The following is a 10,398-nucleotide window of genomic DNA, read 5'->3' as shown; positions in this document are numbered from 1 at the left end:
GCCTGTCGCTTATGCTACTCAATTAGATGGACTTACTTCCCGAATATTGGGCAAGTAATCAAATTGTTTTCTCAAAATAGCAACCTCGTTGCGAATATAAAATATACCACAGAGCCGGATCCCTTAGATTTTTGAGCGAGTATTCAAGTCCCCTTCGAAAGGAAGATCTTAAATTTGAAAACGTGTTTTGGGATCCGCTCTAACTTTTTTAAAACTCATTTTGAAGACTCGAAAATATTTTAAAGAATGTTTAGAGTAATGATGATTTAATAAAATATTAGTCCCGATATATTTGAAAATATCTTAATATTATTATTTAAATAATATTCCCATAAATGATAATATCTATAAAAATAATTGAAGTAGAAGTTTTTAAACTCATGCTTGAAATGAATAATAAATAACAAAAGATATACTTATACGAAAGTACGATCTTTATTTGAATAATCGAAAATAAGTTTGATTATTATTCAAAACTATCGAATATACCTTATTCGATTAATAGTTATAGAAAACTATATATATATATATATATATATATATATTATTCTTGGGAACATCGACTCCCGGTTTAGAAAAATGTTCACCTTCGGGTCCCCTATGCTAAGGGTATACGCAACTACTGCTTATCTCTAACATAGGTATTATACAGTTTATAAGCAATTAAATCGATAACAAGATATCAAGATTACGAAACAGGCATGCATATATATATATATATATATCATATCAACATGCTCCAATATATCGTAAGACTTTGCTAATAATAATCATGCACTTATCACAAGATAATGCATATACATATATACATCACAACAACAGTTATACGGGTAGAGAACTTTCCTGAGCGTTCCGGGGTAGACTTAAGTTTAGAGTGGGTCTGGTAACCTATGAACAAAAACATAAGCCGGAATTAGACCACGGTCGCTTAAGAAACTAGATTTTAACCAATTGGACCCTAACATTCGCTTTTGCGCTTAACGATTCACATAAGTCGCTAGAGTACCGTCGGCTCCACAATTTTTTTAAAATTAACCGTTTAACTTTTTAAGGCGACTCTTTCGCGAATACTCTACCAACTGACCAACTAATCTTACATAATTGTTTTGTACTCCAATTCGTCATTTAAGGATCTTAATCAAGGTTTCAAAGTAAAGCGAGGGGTAATGGTTCGCTCGTGAAACGCCGTTACTTAAAACGGTCGTTTCTCCTAAACCGTACATCGGATTCAAGTGAACCACATATAAAAATGAAGCTTACGACACGATATAGCTAAACATGGCAAAGTTACAGATTAGTCAGTTAGCTTTCTGTCCCGAACACTAAAAACAAGCAGTTGAAAGAAAACGGGCATTATGACGGCTATGTTTACGCGATTACCAATGTTTAAACTACTCCAATCAACTACAAACCAACTTATAACCACCAATACAACCAAACTTCATCCAAACCTTACTACATAAGTCCATAACCTCATGATTTTTCCAATTCATTCAATCACAAACAAGAAACTATACTTAAGGTTCATTAACCAATAACCAAGATTCATAACTCAAAATCACTGCAAATCCAACCAAACTCTAAACAAACAAGAATCATGCTTCTCATAAACTATATTAATCAAAACCACTCCTAAATACTCAAAGTAAAGCTAGGGTATGAGGTTTTACCTTCCTTGGTGAGTAGAAGTAACTAAGAAGCTTGAAATAGCCCTTGAAAGTCCTTACCAAAGATAAATCTAACCAAAAACATAAGATAAAACAATTTAAAATTCTTGAAAACACTATTCACTCTCTTCTTCAATGATTTATTGAAAATGATTATGAAGGACTAGGATATACTTATCTAATCATAGCGAAACTAACATAATTACCTTGTATTTGATTTTGAAGTGAAGCTTGGAGTTTGCAATTTCTTCTTTCTTGAAAATGAAGAAGCCGAGAGCCTTGTTCTTGGGAAACAAAGTCAACTTCTAATTTTTGTGTTATGATATTTTGCTTGGTTGCTTTCCTTTTGGCTTGGAAAATTTTTAGATTTTTACCATGGTAACTTTTACTTGGCTAATAATCATCCAACTAAACAACCTTACTTGTCATGCCTATGTCATCATGATTGTGTCATCTTTTAATACATGTCTTCTCCTTGTTGTGTGATGACATCATCATCCACTAACCTCTTTGATTAACTCTTAATTACTTGGCTAATGACCGCTTATCTGTTATACGGTTCGCTTAACTTTCGTTCTCGTTTGTCGTTTGAGGGATCATACTCGGGATCTTATTACTTGGGTTCCCCTAAACCTTTCTCAATATTTTATATTCCTTTTATGATCATCTCTTATAATCCTTGAATTTAAATCCTTTTAATCATGTTAACTTTTACTCAATTCTTTCGGTATCTGGTGGATTTTTGGGAAAAATCAAAGTGTTCGAATTTGGATTCTGACGATCTTTACATACACTCATATATTTTATGGAGTACTAATAAGATCTCAGAATATCAATAAAAGAACTCCTACATAGTGTGGCATGAAAAATTTTCTTAATCAGCATAATCAGCAAAATCACTATTCATAAGGATTACAAAAAGTCCAAAATTTTTGGGGTTATTACAAGGACTTACGATGCTTTTGTATAGAAAGCCATGATTATAGAAGGAGAAAGAGAAGCGACTAAAAGGGAAAATGAAGGAAAGAAAAGAAAGTTTAAGGAATCAGAACAAGATCAAGGAATTCCAAGTTTAGAGGGAAGTTTGGAAAGAATGTGGGAAATCAGAACCAGAAATTTCAGAGGTTTAAGCCCGGAAATGGGAATCAAGGGAATCGTTTTCAGAAAGAGGGACATTCAATGAAGGAGAGTAGACCCCAGATTCAGGAGTGCAAGACTTGTGGAAAGAGAAACCCTGTAAAATGCAATAAGATCAACATGACGTGCTTCAAGTGTAACCAGAAAGGGCATTATTCATCTGAATGCACAAAAAATTCGGGAAATCTGGAGCTGACTTGTTTTAAGTGTGGAAAAGTTGGCCATATGGCAAAGAATTTCAAGGAGCCTATTCAAAAGGCAAATGTTCTTAGGAATGCTGGACCACCGCCTCCACCAACACAAATAGTTCAGCCAAGGGCGCGAACATTCAATATGACAATGAAAGATGCAGTGCAGGATGCAGATGTGGCAGCAGGTACGCTTACTATAAATTTAGTAGAAGTCAAAGTATTAATGGATTCTGGAGCTACTAGATCATTTATCTCTAAAAATGTTATGGATAGAATAAAGTATGTTGCGTACCCTTTAGAATCTATCTTGATTATAAAAGTAGCAAATGAGGAAGAAGTTGTTGCCAATAGAATTTGTCCTGAATGTGATATTGTTATAGAAGGTTGGCACTTTTTTGCTGACTTAATTCCGTTTAAGTTGGGAGAATTTGATGTTATTCTAGGAATGGATTGGTTAGCAAACTACGATGCGCAAATCGAGTGTAGAAATAAGAAAGGGAAATTGAGAACCAAGGATGGAGCTGAAGTCATATTCAAAGGAAAGAGGCAAGATAAGAAGTTTCTAACGATAATTCGGACAAGGATATTGTTACGACAAGGATGCGGAGCTTACTTGGCTCATGTGAAGGATGTAGATGAGGAATCCTTAAAGATTGAGGACATTCCTATAGTTAAAGAGTTTCCTGATGTGTTTCCCAATGAATTACCTGAACTACCTCCAGATCGAGAGATTGAGTTCACGATTAATTTGGCTCCTGGAACGGAACCAGTTTTGAAAACTCCTTATCGAATGGCGCCTATTGAAATGAAGGAACTAGCGACGCAATTGCAAGAATTGTTAGATAAAGGGGTTATTCGAGCGAGTGTTTCCCCATGGGGAGCACCAGTATTGTTCGTAAAGAAGAAAGATGGAAGCATGAGATTGTGTGTCAATTATCGCGAATTGAATAAGTTGACTATCAAAAATAAGTACCCTCTCCCGCGAATCGATGACTTGTTTGATCAGCTGAAAGGAGCTATACATTTTTCGAAGATCGGCTTAAGATCTGGATATCATCAATTAAAGATTAAGGAAGAAGATATACCCAAAATGGCGTTTCGAACGAGATACGGACATTATGAATTCTTGGTAATGGCGTTTGGATTGACAAATGCGCCAGCTGCTTTTATGGATCCTATGAATCGAGTATTCAAGAAATACTTGGACAAGTTCATGATAGTGTTTATCGATGATATATTGATTTACTCAAAGTCAGAAGTGGAGCACATGGAGCATTTGAGGATTGCTTTGGAAATTCTGAGGAAAGATAAAATGTATGCAAAATTTTCCAAATGTGAGTTTTGGTTGAAAGAAGTTCAATTTCTTGGACACGTAGTCAATAGTGAAGGGATCAAAGTGGATCCTGTAAAGATTGAAGCTGTTATGAATTGGGAAAGATCAAAGACTCCAACGGAAGTGAGAAGCTTTTTGGGATTAGCTGGTTATTATCGATGATTCCTTCAAGATTTCTCTAAGATTGTTGTTCGTTTGACAAAGTTGACAAGGAAAAATGAAAAGTTTGTTTAGACAGATAAGTGTAAAGAAAGTCTCCAAGAGCTAAAAAGAAGATTAGTCTTAGCCCCGATACTGGTTTTTCCTGATGATAAAGGTGAATTTGTGATATATAGTGATGCTTTGTATAAAGGATTAGGTTGTGTTCTGATGCAACACAGAAAGGTGATAGCGTATGTGTTAAGGAAATTGAATCCGCATGAGCAAAAGTACCCTACGCATGATTTAGAACTAGCATCAATTGTGTTTGTTCTTAATATTTGGAGACATTATTTATATGAAGAGAAATGTGAAATTTATACGGATCATAAAAGTTTAAAGTACATATTTACGCAGAAGGAGTTGAGCATGAGGCAAAGGAGATGGTTGAAATTGATCAAAGACTACAACTATACGAGAAGTTATCATCCCGGAAAGGCGAATGTTGTAGCGGATGCGCTAAGCCGCAAGGAAAGATTGAGTCTGTTGACTTCATTCGAAGAATTGATCAAGGAATTCGAGAAGTTGTAAATAGAGGTACAAATTCTGAAAATGGAAAATGAAGTGTTGTACGCGATGGCGTATCATCCAGAGATTTTGGAAAAGATTTGACGTTGTCAAGAACAAGTGATGGACCACGAAAAGGATAAGATGACCGGGGAAGAGTTTAGAGCTCAAAAGGATGATAAAGGGATATACCGAGATTGTTCATGCATTTGGATCCCTAATGTTACGAAATTAAAGCACGAGATTTTGCATGAAGCGCATAATTCGAGATTTTGAATTCATCCGGGAAGTATGAAATTGTACAAGGATTTCAAAGAGAACTATTGGTGGCCAAATATGAAAAAGGAAATTGCAGAGTGGATAAACATGTGCTACACGTGTCAAAGAGTAAAATTGGAACATCAACGACCGAGTAGATTGCTTCAACCACTGGATATACCTAAATGGAAGTGGGAACATATCATGATAGATTTCGTGGTAGAATTACGAAAGACTAAGGCTAATCATGATGCGATTTGGGTAATAATCAATCGACTGATAAAGTCAGTACATTTCTTTCCTATCAATAAAAGATTCTCATTGGACAGATTGGTCAAGCTATATCTAGAAAAAATTGTAATGCATCATGGAGTACTAGTGTCTATCGTGTCTGATAGAGATCCGAGATTTAACTCGATACTTTGGCGACAATTTCATGATCATTTGGGAATGAAGTTGAAAATGAGCACCGCTTATCATCCGCAGATAGACGGACAAAGCGAAAGGACTATTCAAACGATCGAGGATATGTTGAGAACTTGTGCATTGGATTTTAAAGGAAAGTGGGACGATCATTTGCCATTGATTGAATTTTCCTACAACAACAATTATCATGCGAGTATTGGCATGCCGCCTTATGAAGTGTTGTATGGATGGAAATGCAGATCTCCTACTTATTGGGATGAGGTTGGTGAGCGCAAGCTGTTGGGCCTGGAACTGGTCCAACAAATGAAAGAGAAACTGGAAATGATTCGCAAAAGGCAGGGTAGCTTCTCAAGATCGACAAAAGATATATGCAAATCAAAATCGAAAGGATATGATATTTGAACCCAGAGATAAGGTGTTAATAAAGATATCCCCATAGAAAGGCTTATCTAGATTCCGAAAGAAGGAAAAACTGAGCCCTAGATATATTAGGTCATTGGAAGTATTGAAACAAGTTGGAAAAGTGGCTTACGAGTTAGCCTTACCTCCGCAAATACAACATCTTCATAATGTGTTTCACGACTCTCTTCTAAAGAAGTGTAATGCGGATGCTAGCCATGTGATCGAGTTGGAACCAGTGGAAATTCAGCAAGATCAATCTTATATGGAACAACCCATGCAAATTCTAAATCGCAAAAAGAAAGCGCTTAGAAATAAAGTGGTACCGTTAGTTAGAGTGTTGTGGAGAAATCCTAAAGTTGAAGAATCAACTTATGAATTAGAAAGTGAAACGCGAGAAAAGTATCCACATCTATTTGTTTAGACTAGATTCTGAGGACAGAATCCTTTTAAAGGGGGTAGATTGTAGCGACTAGGACTTTCGCGATATATTTATATGAATAAAGTATAGTTCTTGTGGATTATGTGGATTTATGTATATAAAATAAAAGGTTAAATGATTTTTGTGGTTTATGTATAACTTCTGTGAAATAGTAATAAGGAATGGGCAAGCTCTCGTTCCAGTTTGATGAGTCAGCTAAGAGCTTAAGTTATGATTGTCGGGCCGTCAAGTAGAACGAGACCCGTTATTCAAAAGATGGTCGAATTATAACGAGTTGTAATAAATGAGAAGACCTCTGTGTGTCTATATGATTTGAGTTGTAATCAAAAATTTATTTTGTTAACTATTTTATCACGGGATTATTACCCGCATAATCAGTAATTAAAAAGAGCATTATGTGCTAAGGTATATAAATGAGAATGGTGGTGCCTAGTGTGATGTGAATGTGTTTTATTTATGAGTACGTGTATGAATTGCAAATTTGTGAGCTTTTAAATATTTTAAAAAGGATTTATTTGATTTAAATAAGGATTTAATGGTCCTTATATATTTTCTATTAAATAATTGAAATGTGATCAAGGTGTTAAACTTGTTTCATTAGTTCTGGAATAATCCCAGATTCTTTTTAAAAATGATAGTTGGAATTATTTGGATTCCCTGATATTTAAAAATCATTTTATGAAGTTTATTTTTAATATTTGGGATTTACTTGTAAAATCCCTAATAAATAATCTATCTGCTTAAATATTTTATTTAAAAATACGGGTGAAGAGCTAATTTCATATCCTTGATTTTAAAAATAAGAGTGGTATAATTTCCGGATTTGTAAGATAATAATGTATTATCAAAATTGCTTAGTGTATTAGAGAATTAGAAAAGGGGAAAAGAAAATGCAGAATTTAATTTGCCAATTACCAAATTGCCCTTTGGCAATTATATATACACCCTCATTCCCTCTTTTCCTTTTATTCTCACCCGGTTCTCTCTCTCTCTCTCTCTCTCTCTCTCTCTCTCTTCTCTCGAGCTCTGTCAACTCTCTCTCTCTCTCTCTCTCTCTGTATCTCCTTCTCTCCTCCATTTTCTTTAATTCTCTCAACTAAACTCAAATCCATCTTAGGATTTTAGGTTTGAATGGTGTTAACTTCTCGGTTCTTGTTTTAGCTCGGATTCTTAGCTTGATTCTTACATAAATTGTTGTTCATTGATTGCATGTTGGTTGTAATAATTTAGTTTAAATAAAATTGGTGGGGTTTCAGTTGGAGGCCGGTTGGGCAACCCCGAACCCGTACCGCCACCGGCGATGAACTCCAGTGAGCCGATGGTGGGTTGTAATGTTGTGGCTGAGCCCTAGAAAATCATAAAAACTCGTTTATTTAGGTGCATATCGAATTATATAAGTGATTTGAATTTTTGAATTTGGATTTGCAAGTTTTGATTTGAGATATATGAAGAATATGATTTATAAAGTTTTGTACACAAGTTGTTGAATTGAATTCGACTTGGATTATGAATTTTAAGTAAGCATGTCAAGATTTTGTGAATGCATGTTGATTTTGATTCGAAAAACCTATGTGAAGCTTCCGTTTTTTTAGGAAAATTAGTTCGAAAGTATTTGATAAGTTTAATCTATATAAGGATGTTCCTTAGTTATGTTTGGTCTTGATTGAAGAACATGCATGTGTGAAACGTGAGTTTGGTTACAAAATTTGACTTATGATTCGGTTAAAAGGTGCATAAAGAATGGAGTTCATGGATTTGATTCTCGTGTTATTTGACCTAGTGAGTCGTTATGTTGATATTGGTATAAGTTATATTGCATGTTGTGTTTCCGAAGTATGTCAAGTTAAAGTCGCAAGTAATTGGTTAATCGAACTGCTAATTATAATTAAGGTATATGATAAGAACTAGTTAGATCGTTGATTGTTGTGATTTGTAGATTTCTTTGTATAAAGGGTAATCGTAATTATGAATACGTCATGTCCTACTCTTGCGAGTCAGTGAATAGATTGTATGTAGTATCGAGTTACTTGAAATTGATGATTATATGTTATCTATAAAGTTTGGACTAATTGGTGTTATAAAGAATATAAGGGTATATCCTATTATGTGCTACATGTTATGGATGTGTATATAAGATAAGTGTTTATCATGTTTGGGGTAGAAATTAGACGTTCTGAGAAACGTCGGGATTTGATCAAGTTGCTAAATAGGATTCTGTTTTGTATTGTAGATTTAGATAACAAAGGCATTCAGTTTGGGAAAGGAAAGGAAATCTTAGGCAGAAGTAGCTCAGGTTCCATTAATCAGGAAATATTCTGATACAAGTAACTCTGCCTTCTATTATGAATTATTATATAGAGGATATTGATGATGTCATGATAGAATGAAAGATCCTTGTTATTGATTCTTCAGAAACCCTATTATTGTTCCCTGGAATAAGTCAGTTATCAATCCTTGTGATGATCCCTATTAATAACCCCTTGTTCCTAGAACTTAGTACTCTTTTCCTATACTCTGTTAACTGATGATCCTTTGGCCCTAAAGAGAGCCTTATGAACTTTTCACATGTTATATCTTGTTAACCGAGGTCGCCTGATATCCTTTATACCTTGTTACATATCCTTCTTTGGAACTATCCTTATTGCGAACTTATATACTTGTTCAACATTTGGTCAATACTTTAATTATGATCCCCATATACATTCGATTTATTCACTTTCCATGAATTCTTAAATTGAACTTAAGAATGATTTTCGACTTACAAGTGTCCAAATGATTTCACTTATCGGTAATGTTAAAACTGAATTTAGATGAACTTCTTGTATTCCAACAAAAAGGTTTTCCAAATGAATTCCTTGAAGATTGGATAGAGACGTAAGAGACTAGTGGGACTAGTCCAGTCATATAAGAGACTAGCGGGGCTAGTCCACTATAAGGATGAAATAAAGCCATAGGTACCTTAATGACTGGATGGAGATTAGTACGGGCTGATCACCCGTATTATATTTAAAAGATGGATATTCCAATCAAGGGTTCTTTAATATTTTTTAAAAAGGGTAATGTATATCTTTGATGAAGCAACTTGCTTAATTACTTGAAACGAAACAAAATGAGTTGTATCTGCTTTAAAGCTATGAATCTTGGTCGAGAACCCTGTCATTTAACTTGGTTATTGATTCTCAGAGCTTGAATGACCTTTTAAAATGAGTAACTTTTTGAGAACCCTGTTATTGATTTGTGATGAATGTCGGCTTTCTCCCAAACTTTGAATCTTGAAAACCCGGAACCTTTTTCATTGCCTTTACCTAGCCGTTAAAAGAATATTGCCACCTAGTTCAGTTTTGTTCAGAAATAGAATGCCTTCATTAATGTTGTTTATGTTGATATTTAGAACTGCTTATGTACTTACTTGTTGAGCTTCTTTGCTCATTTATTTGCTTTGATCTAACCATGGCAGTTAAGCAAGAAGATGGCCAAACTTAGGCGCACCGCTCATAAGAGCATTCCTGGAGGTCCCTACCGTGTCGTAGGTTTTCAGATGCCAGATCATGTAGATGTTGTATGAGCAAGCAATGGTTGGAAGTGTAATAAATGAATCAGATACTTTTAGGTTATCTGTCGATTCCTAGTCGGAATCGAATAATTTGAATTTATTTATATTTTGGGTTGTAATATTTATATTTTGGTTGGTAGTTATAATATTGTCTCATACTTTATCCTGTTAGGTCTTGTCATTATCGGGGTTTTATTATATTCTTCTATTATGGTATTATTATATTGGTGTGTGGTTCCTCATTTCCTAACCCCGAGATTGAGGGCGTCACATACTCCTTGACACAG

At 34.7% G+C, this 10,398-nt stretch overlaps 1 protein-coding gene across 1 annotated transcript; it reads left to right on the top strand.

The window, feature by feature from the left end:
• The first annotated feature begins 2,846 nt into the window (after positions 1 to 2,846).
• Positions 2,847 to 10,123, top strand: LOC141714356 (uncharacterized). Its single transcript, XM_074517879.1, has 3 exons — positions 2,847 to 3,378; positions 3,439 to 3,881; positions 10,016 to 10,123. The coding sequence occupies exons 1-3, from the start codon at positions 2,847 to 2,849 to the stop codon at positions 10,121 to 10,123; spliced, it is 1,083 nt and encodes a 360-aa protein (XP_074373980.1).
• The last annotated feature ends 275 nt before the right edge of the window (positions 10,124 to 10,398 follow it).

This window comes from Apium graveolens, chromosome 3, assembly GCF_009905375.1.
Source record: "Apium graveolens cultivar Ventura chromosome 3, ASM990537v1, whole genome shotgun sequence".
NCBI lineage: Eukaryota > Viridiplantae > Streptophyta > Magnoliopsida > Apiales > Apiaceae > Apium > Apium graveolens.
The sequence above is the reverse complement of the archived record's forward strand: the minus strand, read 5'-3'. Positions and strand labels throughout refer to the sequence as shown.

What these genes read in the sequence shown, in the direction of transcription:
- LOC141714356 (XM_074517879.1), top strand. Translation starts at nt 2,847, where the DNA reads ATGAAGGAGAGTAGACCCCAGATTCAGGAGTGCAAGACTTGTGGAAAG. An exon ending in ATGTGATATTGTTATAGAAG is followed by an intron (nt 3,379 to 3,438) that starts GTTGGCACTTTT and finishes ATGTTATTCTAG; the next exon opens with GAATGGATTGGTTAGCAAAC. An exon ending in TTTCCCCATGGGGAGCACCA is followed by an intron (nt 3,882 to 10,015) that starts GTATTGTTCGTA and finishes TAACCATGGCAG; the next exon opens with TTAAGCAAGAAGATGGCCAA.